The sequence below is a fragment of the Ictidomys tridecemlineatus genome, chromosome 1 (assembly GCF_052094955.1).
Source record: "Ictidomys tridecemlineatus isolate mIctTri1 chromosome 1, mIctTri1.hap1, whole genome shotgun sequence".
NCBI lineage: Eukaryota > Metazoa > Chordata > Mammalia > Rodentia > Sciuridae > Ictidomys > Ictidomys tridecemlineatus.
The window spans coordinates 153,929,177-153,950,219 of record NC_135477.1 but is presented as its reverse complement, the minus strand read 5'-3'; the positions used below and the strand labels follow the sequence as shown (position 1 = coordinate 153,950,219).

Sequence of the window (21,043 nt, the reverse complement as noted above, 5' to 3'; positions counted from 1 at the left end):
TTTATCTCTTCCCTTTCTTTTTCAGTGTGGTTGGTCCCTCCCTGTAATGTGGAAGGTTTTCATCAAATAGCCACTCTTTGTGGCCTAATCACATTTAAGACTAAAACATTAGAAGGCTGACTGGAAGTGCTAAATATATGAGCAGGAATTATTGGCTGACAGTTTTCTTTAGGGCAATAGGTATCATTGTCTATAGACTTTTCTCTGGGGGCCATTTAGTTTCTCTAGAAAAGCCTCCTCCAGTCTCTTATGGAAGCATATAAGTTTCGCTGCTGGCATTTTAGGACTGTGTGGGGTGGAGCTAGGATTCTTACGTGGCAGAAGAGGCTTCCCCTGAAGAGCACGGTCCCCAAGCTGGATCCTTTTCCCACATACTTCCCTGTACTTAATACCAATATATTTACTAGTATAATGCCTTCAGCCCTTGAGTCAGGCTTCAGTTTCATGGCCTTCATGTAATAGGCCAGCAGTAGTGTGGAAGAAGTAGATGCTTAACTTCTAGGATGGAGATGAGGATCTGGGAGATCTACCTGCTCCTTACCTGGAATTGAAAATATAAATCCCTCAGTGTTCCACTCTTTGCCTTCCCCTGCCTTCCATAGTACCAGTGGTTCACTTCCTGGGTCTTTCCTGAATCTAATAGTCCAAATTATCTTACTTTGGATCTCATCTCAGTGGTTAGAATCTCCTTAATCCAGGAATCTATTGCTTTTCTCCCGCTTCCCATCTTCACAGGTCATGTTTCCATTGAAAGCATCAGCAGTCCACAGTGGGATTAGACATGCAGGAGATTTACTAGGAGAAAGCCTATGAGGGGGGAGAGTGGGAGTAAGTCAGCTGGGAAAGTAATCAGAGGATAGTACAGACTTGACCCCTAGAAAAATGAAACAAGGTTAGTGAGACAATTGCAGGTGACAGTATGGCTCTAAAAAGCTTTGGCTTGGACATAGAACTCTTCAAATCAACCATGAGTGGACTCTGGTGTTCACAGAAATGGGCCCACCTCCATTTTCCTGCCTACTAGTCACTTGCTGAGAGCCATCTTGCGGGGCAAGGCCATGGAGTAAACAGAGTAGTAGGTTCAGGAAGCAGTAACTGAGGCCATCATCACTTGTACTTCTGCAACAGGAGATCGTCTAGTACATTCCCATGGCCCCCATCCTCCAGCCTTCTCATCTCTACTTCTCTACATGGATTGGGGAGCATCTTCCCTCTGGTTTCCATGATTGCTTCTTCCCCAGGGAAAGTTTGGAAGATGGAGGTTAGTGGGACAAGATCCTCTCAGTGCAAATGATCTCTGAACTATGTGAGAGTTCATTCTCTTCCTTCTCCATTATTCATTCTCAGAGCTATCACTTTGGCAGGTGTCTGTGGTGTACCTAGTACACAACCCAAACCTTCACTTCCAAGGGGTCTGAGTCCTGTGGCTCACAGTAGGCCACTAGGTCCTTGAACCCACCCATTGGACATCCCCCCAGTCCCTAATTGTGTGGCTGTAATTGATATAATTTGCAGTATGAGTAATTCCTACATTAGTTCCTTGGCCTGTGAGGTAAGAGTTATGAAGACAGGGAAGGCCAAATGGACACCTGAAACTGCCTCCCTCAAGATAATAAAATCATTCTTGTACCCTGCAGGGCTGAAGGGATAGATAGAGATTAGCTTAATCATTAAAACTTCAAGGATACAAGGATGATGGTCCCTCTTACATCTCAGTTTAATTCATTTGTCCAGCCCTTGAAGACACTAGATGGATCCTGAAGAACAGCCATAGATTATCATAGCCTTAACTATATAGTAGTCCCATTTGCAAATGTCTGGAAAGTATAGTTGATAGAGCAGATTACTAAGGCTTTAGGTTCAGCATATTGATTGGGTAAATGCATTCTTCTATACTGATTATAAAAGAAGGTCACTAGCAGCTCAGGAGGTGAAGGCAGGAGGATTGCAAGTTCAAAGCCAGCCTCAACAACAGTGAAGTACTAAAGCAACTCACTGAGACCTGCCTCTAAATAAAATACAAAATAGGGCTGGGGATGTGGCTCAGTGGTAGCGTGCCCCTGAGTTCAATCCCTGGTACCTCCCCCCCCCAAAAAAAGAAGGTCAAAACCCATTCATACCCATGCGGAGTGGGCAGCCATATTCTCTTACACTTTTTCCTCAGATCTGTGTTAGCTCTCCCAGATTCCATTTACTGCCTGGCCTCCACCCAATTCTCCATCAAGTGCATTATGCTTGGGATTTTCAGGTTTCAGCATCTATCCAGTTAGAACTATGTTCAAACATCCTCAAAATGTCTGGTTGTTCTTTTCTCTCATTGTTTGGCCACCTGAATAAATGACCATAGGTACCTTTGGGAAAGACCCAGAGAAATTCAAACAGTAGACATTTGTCATTTCCAAGGATACCTCTTCAGTCAGTGAGTCTGGACCTGGGAATTGAGCAAGCAGTGGTGCCACTCAATCATGGTGACCCTGCTTGGATCCCTGCCCCTCTGTTTTTGCCTTTTTTTTTTCCTGGTTTTTTGTTTTGTTTTGTTTTGGGGTTTTTTGTAGATTATTTGCAACTATTGGCTGCCCCTATGGATGTCATGCTCTAGTAGACATCTTTACTACCCTGTGTGGGTCAAACCTGACCTACTAGGCAAGTGTCATTTGTATCTTCATTTGTGTTTCTTGTTTTCCTTGTTTCTGATGGTTCTCAAGATTTGAAAAGGCAGAACTCTCTTGACTCTGCTGTCTTGAAATTGAAAATTCAGTTAAGTTTTGGAATGCCGGCTTTGTAGAGAGTCTGTGGGTAGGTAAAAACTCTCAGGAACCTATACAACCTCTTTAACCACTTCCTCATGAGCAGACATCGGCCACTTCTCAATGCCCGTGATGCCTCATGAAGAGCACCACATGTGAAGACAGCCATTCACATTACAGATGCTCCAGAACTGGATTTTATTATCCTAGTTTTCCAGCAGATGGCAGTAAAGTATGTTGTTTCCACAAAATCAAGTATGTACTGACAGTTGTTTGGTAAATGGCAGGGTCTTGAGGTAGGCATTTTCTGATTCACTCAGGGATTCATCAAGCTGGCAGATAAAGATAGTTTCCACTGTCGAAATGGTTTCCACCATTGCCATATGTCCTTGTTAGAACCAGTGCTCCTCTAACCATCTTGTTCTTGAGTCTGTTCATCTAGCCTTGATTTCAGAGACTGCTGGGTAGTACAGTCAGCTCTCCATATCCTTGGGTTCCATAGCCACGAATTCAACTGGGTACAGACCAAAAATGCTTGAAAAAAAATTGCATCTGTACCAAACATGACCAAACTTTTTTGCTTGTCCTTATTTCTTAAATAATATAATAACTATTTCTATAGTATTTCCATTTTATTAAGTATTATAAATTATCTAGAAATTATTTTAAAATATGCTGGAGGAGTATATACAAATACCAGCCATTTAAAATAAGGGATTTGAGCATCCACAGATTTTAGTCACCGTGGTGGAGGGGTCTTGGAACCAGTCCCCCTCTGATACTAAGGGATGATTATGTTTGTACAATCTGAAGTGGACTAGAGGAGCATGGGGACTTCTATGTAGGGCTGATTGAGATTTTAATTGCATTTTTAAACATATATTTACCATTTAAATTTCACAGAATAGTTACAGGTTCATATAATCCCAAATTAAACTGTCACTTTTATAAGTTTTTAAATGGTTTTCTGCTTATCCTGATAATTTCATAGTATGACTATCTCAAGGTACCCCTACAACCCATTTGTGGCCAATCAGCTAGGAAGTTTGTAGGGGTGTGTGTGTGTGTGTGTGTGTGTGTGTTGTTTTGTGTTTTTGGTACCAGAGATTGAATTCAGGGGTGCTTAATTACTGAGCACATGAGCACATCCCCGACCCTTTTTTTGTTTGTTTGTTTATTTTATTTAAGACAGGGTCTTGCTAACTTATTAGGGTCTCACTAAGTTGCTGAGGCTGGCCTCCAACTTGCAATCTTTCTGCCTTAGCATCCTGAGAAACTGGGATTACAGGCAGGCACCCAATGCCTGGCTTGGTTGGGAAGTTTTGAAGTCAGGTGCTGAGTTTGATGGGACCTGAAATTCATACTCAAGTACCTCCATGTTTACTGTGTGATAGTTACTTGATGGTTTGACATTACAGCTACACAATTAAATTCTCCTGTATAAGAAAATTTGTCAATTATTTAGAAGTCACAGTTTCTAGGGTGAGTTTGTAGATCGGCCTCCCCAGGCATAAGTCAAATTCCTGTAGTCTGAGGAAGAGTCTGCGATGTGGGGTATCAGCGTGAAGAAAGGCCCTTATATTATGAAGGAAAAAAAAGTCGTTGTGTTAAGACCTTGGAAGTGTGGGGGAGGATGATATATGCATTTACTCAACAAACATTTTCTCAGTGTCTCCTTATACCAGGCAAGCCTTTGAATCCTGAGAGCATAGGGCCCTGCTCTCCCAGATTCAATGGTGGGGATAGGAAGAGAGATGGGAACCAGAAATTAAGCAAGTGATTTCATTTGTACTATATCCAGGCCATGGATTGATAACCCAGGTGGTATGGTAGGGAGTGGTGAGTCCTTGTGGGGGAGGAAAGAGTTGAGATTAGCAATCATAAAATCCCTCTTCCAAGAAGAGAGAGCACCATGTTAAGATTCCCAGATCAGATTGGGTGCCATGGTTCATGCCTGTAATCCTAGCAACTCTTTAAGGCTGATGCCGAAGGATTGCAAGTTCAAATCCAGCCTCAACAACTTAGCAAGGCCCTAAGCAACTTAGTGAGACCCTGTCTCAAAATATATATGTATGTATGTATGTGTATATAATATATATATAAATGGACTGGCAATGTGGCTCAGTGGTTAAGCACCCTTGAGTTTAATCCCTGGTAACTCCTTCCCCACCAAAAAGAAGAGATTCCCAGATCAGAAAATTCTGGGGCTGGGGATGTGGCTCAAGCGGTAGCGCGCTCGCCTGGCACGCGTGCGGCCCGGGTTCGATCCTCAGCACCACATACCAACAAAGATGTTATGTCCGCCGAGAACTAAAAAATAAATATTAAAAAAAATTATCTCTCTCTCTCTCCTCTCTCACTCTCTTTAAAAAAAAAAAAGAAAAAAGAAAATTCTGGACCTCTGATATCCAGGGTAGTAGCCACTAGCCACATGAAGCCATTGATTACTGAGGATGTGGCCATTATAGAAAGAATGTCAAATATTGCATTAATAATTTTTATGTTGGTGACATTCTAAAATGGTAATACTATAAACAGATTAGATAAAATATATTAGTAAAATTAATTTCACCTGTTTCTGTTTACACTTCTTTAGCATGCCTACTAGAAAATGTAAATTACATACATGGTTTCCATTATATTTCTTTTGAACAATATGGCTCTAGACTGATGAGTGTGAGGACCTTTGGGCTATGTGGTTGGGGTGGACTGTTAGAGGAACTGAAGGAAGAATATGTATGGAGGGAGAAGTGGGTAGTGGGAATGAGGAAGGAAGGTGGGCAAGGCAGCCTGCAGAGTCTGAGAGGTTGCAGCTAGGGGTGTGTGGGCTCTCTGGTTTTAAACAAAGGAACAAATGAGGGTGATGGAGACAGTTTGACTCTTTAGGCAGATTTATATTAATTTCAGTTTGGCGGATTTTCCAAAATTGTTCCCAAATCCCATACTTCAGTTTTACCTGTCCTTCCTACATATACACTTACCAGTGTGAAATTGTGTCTTGAGCATGCTTTGGTTCATTTTATTAATTTGAACCATTTCTTTCCTAGGATTTGAAGCCTAGCAACATTGTAGTAAAATCAGATTGCACCCTTAAGATCCTTGACTTTGGCTTGGCCCGTACAGCATGCACCAACTTTATGATGACCCCCTACGTGGTAACTCGGTATTATCGGGCCCCTGAAGTTATCCTGGGCATGGGCTACAAAGAGAATGGTGAGTACAGACAGAACTGGAAGAGCCTGTGATATTTTAAAATAGCACTAGTGGTCATCACTAGCTCTGTTTCCTTTAATGTATGAAATATAATGTAGAGAGACTGTGTTACAAATAGATTTTCATAATCCAAAGATAAGAAATTATTAATCTTTTATTTCCATTGGTTAAAATCATTGACTTTTAAAAATTCACCTTTGAAATTAGTATTTTTGAATTATTTTTAATCAACATGTAACACACTTATAGAAAAGTATACACATCCTGAGTGTGCAACTTACTATGAGCACACCAACATAATAGCAGGGGCCTTTCAGTGTTCCCTCTCTGGGTTTCAATCCATAGCATGGTCATTATCCTGATTATAAGCACCATAGATTATTTTTTTTTAAACTCGATATAAATGTAATAATGCAACATGTACATCTAATTTGCATAAATTGATATTTTTTGACATTAAAACTTTACTTATTCTAGTAATATTAAAGTTATTTGAAACAGCTTTTAACAAATTTATTGAAAAGAACTATATCACTTTTACTTGTAAAAAAGAAAAAAGAGTAACATTTGCTCTTCTGAAATGAGTTTGTGAGTTTACTTCAATGCTTTGATGTTTTCAATGCTTTTATTTCCTGCTGTGAACACAGTTTCATATGCTTCCTGGGGAATGGAGAGAAAATCAGATTCCCTTTTCACTTCTCCCCATGTGTACCCACCAGCAGGGACATTTAGATAGTTTGCCTATAGTGTCTAAGGCATGGGATTCAACTAGGTCCCACATGAGGGTGAATGCCATAGAAGTTGGGGCACTTAGCAGGCCCTGTCCAGAGCCCAGTCCAGCAAGCCCAACCTTGTGCAGTCCATTCCCCACAGAATACTACTGCCTTTCTGATATGTCAGTTTAGTTTCAGAAGGTATGGTTTCAGTATTTTACCAAAGGTTCCACTGATGAGCTGGTAAAGTTTACTGGGTCTTTTCTTGTTTGGGAGGGGGTTTAGAGAATAGAGATATGGGGCTCTCTAGCTGGTTTTTAATCACCTGGTGTTTGGTAGTGGACATCTGGTCTGTCGGGTGCATCATGGCAGAAATGGTCCTCCATAAAGTCCTGTTCCCAGGAAGAGACTGTATCCTTCTCAAGGAGAGACCCAGCATTTGGCCATGGAGGCTAGAGGTGGGGTGGGTATGTGACCCTGAAAAACCTTTGTGTTCATAGGCACTTCTTGTTTCTGGTTTTTTCTTTTTTTTTGTTTTGTTTTTTAAACTGTAAAGTACTGGAATCTTTGGCACTAAAATCCCAGATTGCTGCAAACTGAAGGCTAAAATAGATGTCAGCAATCATTCATATTGTGTAAAAAGTTCACCCTGAGCTAGCAATTTATTTTTCCATATTTGTGTGTTTAGTACTGCTAGAATTCCTTTTCTTCACCTTTGTTTTGTTCATGGCACTTCATAATTTTATCATTTCATTTTATTTTCAGTTGATATCTGGTCAGTGGGTTGCATCATGGGAGAGCTGGTGAAAGGTTGTGTGATATTCCAAGGCACTGACCGTATCCTTCCCCAGGACCTTGACCCTGGCCATGCTTTCCATATCAAGGGCAGCATGATTGCACCTATTATATGAACGCTCAGAAGGAAAATGCCGTAATTTCACATTGTATTCTAAGGGGGTCTTTGTTTTGTTTGTTAAATTAGTGTCACACCAAGTGGTTCACATTAACATTTTCTTTTTTACTTAACTACCTGTGATGATTTTGTTGAGACTCAGAGTTAAATTAAACCAATTAAATTAGCTCTTAATTTTATCAAAAATAGCTAGACATGTAAATTATTTACTATTTAATAAGTGTATTTTGATATTTAAATGCAAATATTTTATAATTTAGTTTATTCCATTAATTTAAGTAGGAAAGGTGCCATCTAAATTTAATAGGCTAATATGCTTGTGTGATTTAATTAATATACTATTTTGTTAGTTATTGGTATACATTAAAATATTTTCTCCCCAAAATTAGAATGGAAGCATATTATGTGAGGCCTAAGTGGAAAACTTTAAAATAAAAATTTTATGAAGAACAATATTATTAAATTTCCTTGTTAATTACTCTGATGATATTTTATAGAAGTTTTTTTTTAATCTATCTAGAGGGCTATTTTGTGTACTGGGGAAGGTAAATATAAAAGTACAAAAGATTAACCTATACTATGGTCAACAATTCATATTAATGATATAGTATAAAGGAGACTAGATAATAGTTATAATAGCTTTCTTTCTTCATACATTCTTCATCTTTAATATTTTTACCCTAACATAGTTGTTCACATGTACCCTCTTTCATTTGTGTTCTAACCTTTCAATATTTTCATTAGTCTTTGATTTTTGTCTTTTGTTATGAAAGCTTAAAAGTTGTCTCTTTCTAGTAGCAGATGAATGGTTGCTTTTAAAGGAAATCAAGCTCTCTAGTCAGGGTTTTGTATGTATTTCACAAAAATAATTTTAGTTTTTTATAATTTAATGGAATCAGTTTTCTTATAAAATACAACACAACTTAAAATGAAACAAACTTTATTCCTATGATTTCTTTCCTTTATATTTTCCCCATCATAGATTACATAATATGTGAAGTTAAATATAGCATTGTATTTTGTTCTAATACATTTTCTTGAGTTTTCCATTACCTCAGATTCACTTGTTTCAAACTACAAATAAGGAAGCCTCTTTATTTTTGCAAATAAACACAATTAAAAAGAGAAAAGTTGAGGCATACTAAAGATAAATAATTTGGAAGTATCTACTTAACATTCAGCGTGTCCCAATTTTTATTCATTTTGTGTCTTTTCTCATTTTATTAAGAAATATGTTCCCCAAAAGATTCAAAAGTGAAAAATGTTGTTACTTTTTAGTTCATCTTAATAATTTAAAATTTCTACTTTATACATTAATATGTCACAACATCAGTAATTAATGGATTTATTATTATGGAGATTGTCTAATGTTATTTAAACTCACATAGAGACTAACATCATTTTCTAAAGTTTCACCAGTTTTTTCAAATATTAGATTGAAATTTTGTGAGATAGAAGAAGGTTCCAATAGCCAGACTGAGGTTTTTCATAGATTTCCTTTAGATTTGTGAACTGAAGTTGAAAAGGAGCTTCTGTCCTCACTGTAGCCTATAAGAAAGAAAAAGATTTACCCGGGCCATAAGGTTCAAGTTGAGACTCCTCCACATGGTATCTGTGCATCTTTGAGAAATTCGGGGCCCCTCTGGACCTTGGTTTCCCCTTATGTTAAATGAGAGACTGTGTTCTGCCCCTCAGAATCACAAGAGTTCAATGACAAGAGTCTGCACATGCCCAAAAGGTCCTCTAGGTTTGCCAGGGTTCTTTCCCCTTTCTTCCTTCCTAGTATATAGAGTCTATAAAAACTACTCTGTATCATTGACCCAGCAGATATTTATTGAGTGCCCACCCATTTCTAGATTCTTAATCTAACTTTGGTTTTAAAATGCTCACTCCAGCAGCTGAGTTGAGGGTAGAATGCTACAGAGGCAGTTAGTTTTCCAGTGGGAGATGGCAGATGCTCATGCCAGGCTGGTAGAAATGCAGGCAGGGAGAAAGTCTACTCCTCTTGTGGGCAATTGGAGGTATTTAGTAGTAGAAATACAGAGTGTGGAATTCAGGGGGATAGATCTGGTATAGAGAAATAAATGTGAGAGTTTTCATTGTATCAATAGCATTGAAGTCTTGAGACAGGTAGTGAGTGCTTGAAGAAAGAGAAAAGGACAAAGGACTAAGATAAGGACTGAGAGTTGACCCTTTGATTTAGTGATAGCCACTGGCAACCTTGATGGGCACAATTTTCACAGATATGTGGGAGAAACTCTGAAGAGAATATGTTCAAGAGATAATGAAAGTCTGAGAATTAGACAAACAAGTATAGTATATAACTCTTTAAAGGAGTTTTGCTACAAATAGAAGTAAATAAATGCAGTAATAGCTAGAAAATGGTTATTGTGATAACACTGGAGAAAAAAGCCTCATGTTTGTTGATGGAATTCTCCATTTGAGAACAAAATGTTGATATAGGAGTAAGAAATAAGAATTGATAGGTGCTCGTACTGAATAGACAACAGAGTATAGCCAGCTGAAGTGGGTTGGGGTGGCTTTAGCCAGGAGCTCAGACAGTTCTCAGTGGTGAATGGTAAGCAGATGCTAGGATAGGGACATCATAGGAAGGGCCATCTTGTGATTGGTTCCATTTTCACAGCAAGAAGTGAGCATGGGGAAGAGCTGTTGAAAGTATAAGGGAGAGGTGTTTTCACAGTATAGATTAATAAAATGTACCATAATTCTGATTTGGCAAATAAGAGAAGTGAAGGAAAAGGTACTAGTGGTTTGAATCTCCAAAACCTATTTCCCAAGCAGTCTTCTGAAGCATAAAATTTGGGAAGGGCTGAGTTCATGTGTCTGGTACCTAGGTGATTTCTAAGACATGCTTCAGTGAGTCACTTTTTTGAGCTGCTATTTGCATGGCTTTTTTTTTTTTTTTTCTGGCTTGCGTTGTCTTGTGTGACTGTTTACTGTTTCAGTATCACTTTCCACACACATTATCACAATTATCCCAAGCCTAACAAGCACCCTATGTACTAGGCAAAGCTGGTATTGCCTGCATTATGCATGTAAGGAAGTTGCTGCAAGGAATATGGACTTCCTGACACTTTATGAGTGGTTAACGCACATCTGAGTCTGAAACCTAGGTCATGCACTCTGAAAGGAAATAAAATTCATTTCCAGATATTGCAGGGAAGGTGGGAATGAGTCAATGCTAAGTAAAACAGGATGATATCTGAAAGTAGTCATTGTTCAGTCTAAGGTCAGTTTCAGGAAGGAATTTGGTCCCATAGGAAAGGACCAGGCCAAAGGTACACAAAGGCCATAGCCCTGGTTTCTGCCCCTCCCTCACCATGCCACCCCAGGCCAGGCTGTCCCACAGGGCTTTGGTTGCCCAGCTATAAACTAAGGAGGTTAGATAGATCTATGAAGCCTTCCTTTTGAAGGCTGTAAATCTAAGGTAGGTTTAGTATGAAAATTGATTTCAATTTCCTTATGTATCTAATTTCATGTTAATAATTTCTATCAGAATTTTATTTTGAACTATAATGGGGATGCATGTAAATTTTATTGTGTTGATTTAATAAACTGATTATAGTTTATAAGAATACAAAGTATAAGAGTTTTAAAAAATAGTCTAATTTGGAAAACCAAACCTTATTTGAATGTTATTTCAAAATGTTTCCACTGACCCAGTGGGGTAGCCTAATTACTTACCTGTCCAAAGGTGTAAATATAGTTTTCTTTCAAATGATGCTACTACATTGCAATATAAATATAAGGCATTTCAGTTGTATTTTCCTCAAGAGATCCTTAGATATTGATCAATGGAATAAAGTTATCGAGCAGCTAGGAACACCATCAGCAGAGTTCATGAAGAAACTTCAGCCAACTGTGAGGAATTATGTAGAAAACAGACCAAAGTATCCTGGAATCAAATTTGAGGAACTTTTTCCAGATTGGATATTCCCATCAGAATCTGAACGAGACAAAATTAAAAGTAAGATATCCTTTTATTCTTATACTTGTTTTCATAATCCAGGTGGCACTTTCACTTTTTCATGTTCGTATTCTAAAACCTGAGAACATGAGGAGATAAAATAGTTGAAGCCCTGAAATAAAGATACTTAACAGGCTGGAAGTCTAATGTATAAAGGCATTGCAGAGAAAAATTTTAAAAGTTTTGTCCTCAATAAAACCACTTAACTGAAACCTTCAGCCAAAATTAAAATATTCAAACCAGTCTAAAAGACTCTTATAATTTTAGTAATTATAATTCAAGAAGTTTTCAGTTATAAAAAAACACTTGAAGGGCTGGGGTTGTGGCTCAGCAGTAGAGCGCTCACCTAGCATGTACGAGGTGCTGGGTTCGATCCTCAGCACCACATAAAAATAAATAAATAAAATTAAGGTATTGTGTCCAACTACAACTTTAAAAATTTTTTTAATTAAAAAAAACTCTTGAATAAAAATTCTGAATCAGGAACCATATGATAGTAGTTCAGTAAAAGAGATTCTCTTCACCCTTCTTCTAAGCCCTTTATTAAAATGTGATTGATGGAAAAAATTCATTTTCTTCCATAGCAAGATAAGCTGTGACTTAACTGAAAAGCCCCAGTCTTTCCTTTGCCTAGGCAAGTCTTATATTTAACTAAGTTGTTAAACCTGTTGTTTTTTCCCTAACTACTAATCTCTAAATTAAAAAAAAAAAATGTGGCTGCGCATGGTGGCACACATCTATAATTCCAACAGCTCAGGAGGCTGAGATAGGAGGATTGTGAGTGCAAAGCCAGCTTCAGCAAAATCAAGGCACTAAGTGACTCAGTGGGATCCTGTCTCTAAATAAAATACAAAATAGGACTGGGGATGTAATTCAGTGGTCAAATGCCTCTGACTTCAATCCCCATTACCTGCCCCCCCCCAAAAAATTATGTTGCCAACATTGTATACAGCTAGGTAGAGGCATCTGTGAAGTGTGTCATCCTGTGGTAACGTGAGATTATTGTGTGGTTTTAAAAGTTTGTTCTGATTTCATTTTAATGTGACTTGAAGAAAAAATACTCCCCTCATTTCATGCCCCCACTCTTGGTGCCACCGGGAGCTCAGCCCTTGCCACCTCCCTATCTGTAGTTTCTCAGATTGAGGTCCTGTGTGGATACTGGATTAAGTAAGGCTGGCTAGAACCTTTACCCCACACACCAGTGCCCATGTTTTTCTTCCTCCTCTCTCAGATCCAGAGACAAAAAAAAATTTTTGAAAACCTTTGCTTGAAAGTTTGATCTTTTCTAAAAGTTTTGGGCTCTATTGATCTTGATCCTATCAAACATTTCTCCAAGTTAATATATCTTTGTTCTAATTGTGCTATCACATTTAGTTTTTATCATGTGATTTTCTGTTTCACATTAACAACATCAGGGTGTTAATCTAGTGTTTGTTTTCATCCTAGCGAGTCAAGCCAGAGATCTGTTATCAAAAATGTTAGTGATCGATCCTGACAAGCGGATCTCTGTAGATGAAGCCCTACGTCATCCATATATTACCGTTTGGTATGATCCCACTGAAGCAGAAGCAGTAAGTATCTATTTGAAAAAGGATACATATGTAAAGGCAGGGGTTGCTTTCCATGTGTCTTCTGTTAGTGCAGAAGGGCTACACAAGGATAGCAAGTTCCAGATTTTAGGAATCCTAATTACAAAGAAGACCAAGGTGCTGGGTTCACTATGCACTGGTGGCACTTGCTTTTGGGGCAGTACTTCAGGAATGAACATGCTTGTGTTGTGATGATACAGTTGTCATCATTTATGTAACTGCTGATGTGTAATAATAATTTATTAAGCATCTCTTATGTTACTGACACTGTGCTTTGGCTAATCTTTTAATTTAGGCCTCTCAGAGAGGCCAACCAACTTGCTGGAAGTCATACATTTGTTTATCCTTCTTCAAAGACATGAGACCTCTCCTATTCCCCTACTAAGGGAGTTCCCCTCTGAATTTGGTGCTCACGTGCATTTTCCCATAGCAATTCTGGTATGAATGATCTTTAGTTGTGAGTGAAATAACGACACAGTGACATGTTTACTTTATAACATCGGTGGAACACATTTTTATGACTTGGCTATGGATTTAACTACCATTTTAAGCATTGTTTTATAACAAAAGAAATTAGATTTATAAGCAGCCTTTTGGAACTGTCCATTTATGTGTTGGGAATTAGACTGTGGAGTCCTTACATGAAGAAATCTAAATGTGAAGTATATTCTAAGAAAGAACTGCAAATTGCATAGCTCTCAGCTCAGCACTTGTCCATGGAGGAGTCTCAAGGAAGTAGCCTGTGACTACTAATTTTGTAATTACATTTGGACAGATGTTTTTATAGTATCTTGAGGTCATGAATAAGAAGATTATTATTAATAGCTCTCTTTTTGGTTAATTTTTCCTTAATTATTTTGATTGTGCAAATTACATAATATCACACAGCAAAAATTTTTAATAAAATATGTTAATGAACTAAATCCACATGATAAGACTAGAATAGTCTAAGTAGTGTTACCTTTTTTTCATGTCTCATTATTCTTTGAACTCTGTTGACTTTACATGTTTTTTAATTTTCAGCCACCACCTCAAATTTATGATGCACAGTTGGAAGAAAGAGAACATGCGATTGAAGAGTGGAAAGGTAAAGGCAGCTTATTTTGATTGTTATTTAGACATTTCTTATGATGTTATTATTTATAACAAAGTAGAGGCTTTTTACATTTTGTAATAGTCCTTCAGAAAGGGGCAAGAGAACCTGCAGCTCCCTTATCCTTTTTCCTCTAACTTTCTGTAGAAAAGAAACAGCATTAGAGAGAAACATGTATGAATCCATACTATTTGCTTCCAGAATAAAATATGTGGGCTTTTCCACATGATTTTACATTATGAAATATTGATTTGAAAACTGAATTAGTAATTGTATCACATTTATCTGGAACATATTGCAAATTGTCATGTTACCCCTATTCACAGGCCATGTACTACCTACAATGTTCCTTTGCTAAGCAGACATGGGGAAAGCCAGGGCTGAGAGTTATTCGAACTTCTGCATTTTTCTTTTTGAGTACCAGGGATTGAACTCAGGGGCACTTGACCCCTGAGCCACATCCCCAACCCTATTTTGTATTTTATTTAGAGACAAGGTTCACTGAATCACTTTAGCGCCTGGCTGTTGCTGAGGCTGGCTTTGAACTCACAATCCTCCTGCTTCATCCTCCTGAGCCTCTGGGATTACAGGCACGTTCCAATGTGCCTGGCCTGCATATATTTTTTTTTAATATTTATTTTTCAGTTTTTGGTGGACACAACATCTTTATTTTATTTTTATGTGGTGCTGAGGATCAAACCCAGCTCCCCGCGCATGCCAGGCAAGCGCGTTACCGCTTGAGCCACATCCCCAGCCCCTCTGCATATATTTTTAAGCCATGCAGTTTTATATGTTTTAAAATCTAGTTTGGGTAAAATTGCTAATCAAAAATAAGCAAGTTGGGTATTTTTACAACCATAAGATTAACCAAATGACCCACAAAAAACTAAACCTGTGGGGCTGTGGTTGAGGCTCAGTGGTAGAGCACTTGCCTAGCATGTGTAAGACACTGGGTTCCATCTTCAGCATCACATAAAAATAAACAAATTAATTAAAGAGGTATTGTATCCATCTACAACCAAAAAAATCAGGGAAAAAACTCATAATGAAAAGGCTGAATTAGCAATACTTCATTCTAAAGCAAGATCAGTGGTAACTGAGGGCCAAGGTCAGTACGAGTCAATACTGGTGATGTGTTAGGTGGAACCATCATGGGATGTGGTGTGCCAGTTAATAGCATGTGTGGCAGTGCACACAGCCATAATCCTCAGTGTATGCCTGCAGTGTATTAATGTTACTTGATGAATACTAAAATTTTAGAAATATAATAATAATTTGCTTGTTAGCCAATTAGTTGTTCTTAACAATAAAAGTTGAAGACAAGACAGGACTTAGGTGTATGAATTAATTTTGGGAGCCCACATATGGATACTCTTTACATTTGGAGAACCACAAGTAACAGTGGATAGAAATACATTCAAATGGTTTTGAGATCATACATGTCTTTAAAATGTCTCTTTGAGCTATTCTTCATGCTTGCTCACTCACTCTCACCCTCTCACTCTTTCTGTAAAACTCCCAAATAGATTCAGAATAACCCTATGTTTTTGGCTGCCTTAATAGTTTCATTGAAAAGATAAGATAGAACAGGGGTTCGAGCAACAGCTCAGTAGTAGAGTGATTGCCTAGCATGTGCAATTGGATCTTATCCTGGATCTTATCCCTGGATCTTATCCTCAGCACTACAAAAAATTTCAGAAGGAAAAAGATGTTATAATATATCAAAACAAAAATGGATCCAGGTAGGCAATATTAATGAATTGACTATATATCACAATTTAAAATAACATAATACAGTGCTCTTAGAGTTATTCCAGTTGATTTGGAAGCAATGTTCAGAGATGCTAATAAACTGATGAAGCATTTTAACTTGCATTTCTGTTTGAAGAGCTAATTTACAAAGAAGTAATGGATTGGGAAGAAAGAAGCAAGAATGGTGTTGTAAAAGATCAGCCTTCAGGTTAGTGATCGCTTCAATCATGTGATCATATAATATTTCCATTGCCTATTCAACTTTTGCCAGTGGCAGCAGTGTGTTAAGTGACTGCTTGGCTATCATTAGATTTGAAAACCCCTTGTATAAAATGGTCCGGTCTCCCATTTTGGCTTGTCATGACAGTAGTGATGGTGACTGCAGCTATTTACTGATAAGCCAGGCACTAAGTTAAGTACATTTTAAACATTTTTATTTAATCCTCGCAACAACTGCTGTCAGCTTCATTTCATCAATGAGGAAATTGAATGTAAAGCCTTTTCACTCTGTATGACCTTCTTTGTACTGGTCTCATTTAGTTTAAAATACAACAACAACAAATTAATGCAATTTAGGTAAAATTAAATTTGGTTTTAAGAGAATTCTTCATAGTATTCTCCCATTTTTATATACTTGACCTACCTAGTACTAGTGACCTAATGACTAGATAATTATGTGACTATGAGAGACTCTGATATTAGTGTTATTAACTATGTCTTTAGGTTTCTACCTGCTTACTAATGAAATTCTTAAGCTATATTTTTTCTCACTCCCACTTGAAATCACACACGTACATACAGAGTGTAAATGCACAGCTTACTTCTTTTTCTTGAATTTTATATTCAATATTTCGGATGTGTTAAACACATAGAGATTATATAACTTTAGCAAGAATTTTGGTGCTTTTGTTGTTAACCAAGTACAAATTTAAGACTGTAAACACTGATCTCTGAATAATCCGGATGTTTTATTTTTTGCTCAAACCATACTAAAATGTGGATAGTGAGAAATATGATAGCTTCCTTGCCTTCATAGATTAAAATGTCAGTTTTCTGGATCCACAAGTATATTCTAAGAGGTCACTAAATAATTTCCTCTTTTTACGTACTGTCTATTTCAGAAGGTATTTTTATAGAAAAAGATTTCTTTGAATGTTAATGATTTTCCCCAATAGACTTAGATGTATATTATGATTGAAATGTCTGATGACTTGAATCCTATTCAAGCTTAAGGTTCTTGGGATACTTTTATGATAAACTTAACAATTTCTTTTTAAGGTTTATTTGAAATCATCAAATATTTTTTAAGTAGTTAATGTGATTATACATGACCACATACATGTTTAGCCAGAGGAAGTAAAGGAGAATGTCACAGGAACAGACACAGGAATATTTGGGATCCTGGGCCAAAAGAAAAACTCAAAGAGAAATTTAAAATATACAGTTGATTAACTTCTTGTTTATACTGATAGTTAGGATTGGAAAACTGCAAAAGAACAGAAGAAATGACATGGTCTCATTGCCTAAATATGCAGCAATGTCGTGCCTCAGATTTTATTCTATTTGGTTTTCTTAGCACAGATGCAGCAGTAAGTAGCAACGCCACTCCTTCTCAGTCGTCATCTATCAATGACATTTCATCCATGTCCACTGAGCAGACACTGGCCTCAGACACAGACAGCAGTCTGGATGCCTCGACGGGACCCCTTGAAGGTTGTCGATGATAAGTTGGAAACAGCAAACTTGTCATTGGCAAAGGAACTCTTGCTTCCATGGTCCCGAAGTGCGTGGGAGTTGATGGAACCAAATAGAAAAACTCCATGTTCTGCATGTAAGAAACATGACGCCTTGCCCCTACTCAGTTCTAATAGGATTGCCTGCTTAGATTATAAAATGAAGCAGATTATGTCTGAAGAAAAAAAAGTACAGGCCACATTTTAGAGATTTTGTTCAAGATCATTTCAGGTGAGCAATTAGAATAGATGAATTTTTACAAGTTGTATGGTAATAGTGGTGACAATTCCTCATCATGTAACTGTTGGGACTTTATGCATGTGACCACAAATGCTTGCTTGGACTTGCCCATCTGGCACTTTGGAAATCAATATTTAAATGCCAAATAATCTTCCAGGTAGTGCTGCTTCTTAGAATTATCCATTAATTCTCCTAAGTAATTTGGTGTTTGTCCAGAAAAAATAGATTTATGTGTGTTAATTGGCCACCATCACATCTTACCCTCTTTTATGGTATGATTTATTCTATCTTTTGTATTTCAGAAGGAATATAATTAAATCTATTTAATAAATAAAAATATAGCTTTTCTTAAATTTGTGATGTTTTGGGCTGAGAATTATCATTGCTAAAACAAGACACTTATATGGACACTGTGTTTTCTCTAAATTGTCTGGTGTGGGATGATTGTCCATTCAGCTCTACTGCATGATAAAACTTTTGAGTTTTGCTTTGTGCTGCTTAAGACATGTATACCTTTGAAATCCTGTGTACCTTACTACTTTTTCCTTGGTCTGCTGGACTTCTTATTAATTTAAAGTGTTACCTAGAACTTCACTTTTTCATCAAACACATCACACTCCATTCCCATAACATGCTGGCAAATAGATTCCTGAACACGTTGTCTAACATCAGAGTAGAGCTTTTACAAATGGTCTCTCGGATCATTGCAGTAAATACCAAATGCTTCCTTTGCCAGAGCCTAACCTGGGTCCTTTATTCAACTGTCATGCAAGGTGAAATACAAGATGAAATACAAAGTCAGCATTTCCTTTGCCAACACCTCATTCTAACTCAGGTTTCTTTCTTCACTGAAAGAAACCAGGTAAATCCCTGTTGGTCTGTTTAGAAGGTCCAGCTGACTCAGATGCCTGTTTGTTGCTGTTTTCCATTTTGAAGAGGCATTTCCTTTTCATAAGGGAAATCCATGATTGTTCTGGGAAAACTCTTCAGAGGGATATGGAGGAAATACCCTAGAAAGTAGTGATTCACTATTGAGTATTTTCTGATTTAAAACTGCTCACCTGAAATTGATACTTTCAGACTTCCTGATATGTAATAAATCAAAATTTATTAAGATACTGAGTACTTACGTGTCACTGCAGAAATGGAGTTATAATGATCACATTTTGGCTATTTGTGCTCAGAATGTTTTGTTCCTTGAGCTTACTTTGTTACTGATCCATATCTTGTGTTTGGTTACTTTGGAAACTATTTGGTCAACATTCTATAGAATGTGTTCTGAGGAAGAACTTTGATAAGAAAGTTTATCATAAATATTATCTGAAAGATATGATTCTGTCTGCACCAGTTGTATCTTAATGGTCAGTCTTATCACTGGAAACTAGATCCCTTGATGAACAAAATTAATCTTGAAATATATAGTTTTATATTGTGTCATTTAGACACTTTCAAGTAAAAAATGGAAAGGCTAACTTGGATTGAGGCAGAAATATCTATTCTAAGGCTTGGGATTATTTAGCCCTGGAGGCCTGATGATCCAAGTAAAAAAGTTTTCACTGTTCACATATAAACATCTTACAATGGCCTTCTCTCTGATACATACTCTTTTAAAAAACTTCAATAAATCTATCTTTTAACAAACAAAGAAAAGGGAGTTTTAGAACTGCATTATCTGCCCTATACTGTGTAAAGGCAGCACACCAATGACAATGGCTCATCCAGGTCCCACTTACAAGGAGATATATATATGTAAGTGGAGTGAGGTACTCCACAGAATGGCTTTCTGTTTACCCATCTATTCCTCTACCCGTCCTGTGAGCCTATTGTCACAGATGGAACATGCTGGTATGGACAGGGTCTCCTACCAAGATCCTTTTCCATCAGGCACAGAACAGGTAACAGAGCTCCATAGTAATACCTCACCCCAGTTTCAGGGTCCTCCCTCCTGAGCCTAGATTTGCCAGGGTCCTGGTGCAATGCAAATTGTTTCAAACTGATCTCTGGATAAATGCTAATGTTGGATAAAGAACTGAAAATTGTGCTCAACTTTTTCATCTTTTCTATTTTATTTTTGTAATTTATATTGTACACAACCCCGGAAGTAACTATTTTGGACATGTATTTTTATAACCAGGTAATTTATGATTATCCTGGAATGTTTGGACTAGATTTGTTTCTTTTGTTGGCTTAGTTTTCAGTCAAAACAGAAGTGACTGCCTCCCCTATGTCTGGGTCTCAATTTCAAGCGCAGGTTCGGGAAGGCAGGCAGAGTCCTGTCAGGATAGGAGAGAGGTCTGGAAACACTGGCTGCACAGCATCCAACAGCTTTGGCCCTGCAGATGGAACCAGGCTCTGCTCTTATCTTTGGGATGTGAAACTCAAAATCTCAGTGCTAAAAGAGGAAAGCCCACTGCAGGGTCTCTTGATGACATCCAGGGTCCATATTTGAAACACTGAATGTGACACTGGTTTAATCCAGACTGAATGCTGTGTAAGTCATGATAACAGTATAAGAATTTGTCTGGTTGATTTCTGATGTAACTCCTCTGGTATTTCATACTGGTAGTAAATACAGGTGTGACCTTTCAGATTGCATATCTCAAAAGTAACATTGCCTAATGTTTTATAATAAAATATATTATGTGTGTTATGATTGGTGAAAAATAATACAGACTACATTTTAAAAGAGAAATTTATAGCATGTTTAATTCTTGTGTGTTTTTAAGTGACAGTTATTTTTCTATATCACCATCTCTTATTACAGACTTAACATGAACATGGGTAGTGGTTAGAGTGTCATGATTTTAGTCAATATTCACAAATGTTTTCAAATTGAAAGGCAAAAACATTTCTCTGTTATCTTACCAAGCTAGTCTCATCTGGATTCCAAAATTAGATAAAGATGGATCAAGAAGATTATAGGTCCTTTCATAGATGCAAATTGACACAGCATTTTTTGCTGTAAACCAGAATGCAGGAGTGACTCAATAGTTCCGATAGACTATTTTTATTTTTAAAAAACTATCAAAACTCTACACAGGAAAGAGTTTTCTTTAGGGAG

At 37.5% G+C, this 21,043-nt stretch overlaps 1 protein-coding gene across 5 annotated transcripts in view; it reads left to right on the top strand.

The window, feature by feature from the left end:
- The window catches only part of Mapk9 (mitogen-activated protein kinase 9), a 50,873-nt gene extending 30,199 nt beyond the window's left edge, over positions 1-20,674 (top strand). For 2 of the 5 annotated variants that reach the window (XM_005339336.4, XM_078050111.1), the window contains exons 6-12: positions 5,795-5,960; positions 7,439-7,510; positions 11,392-11,574; positions 13,021-13,145; positions 14,187-14,250; positions 16,145-16,216; positions 17,590-20,674. In XM_005339336.4, the coding sequence (XP_005339393.1) occupies positions 5,795-5,960; positions 7,439-7,510; positions 11,392-11,574; positions 13,021-13,145; positions 14,187-14,250; positions 16,145-16,216; positions 17,590-17,732 (825 nt within the window). In that variant the 3' untranslated portion in view covers positions 17,733-20,674. Of the gene's footprint in view, positions 1-5,794; positions 5,961-7,012; positions 7,085-7,438; positions 7,511-11,391; positions 11,575-13,020; positions 13,146-14,186; positions 14,251-16,144; positions 16,217-17,584 lie in introns of all 5 variants that reach the window. The other 3 variants (XM_021735979.3, XM_013364787.4, XM_040273742.2) reach the window with 3 other exon arrangements.
- The last annotated feature ends 369 nt before the right edge of the window (positions 20,675-21,043 follow it).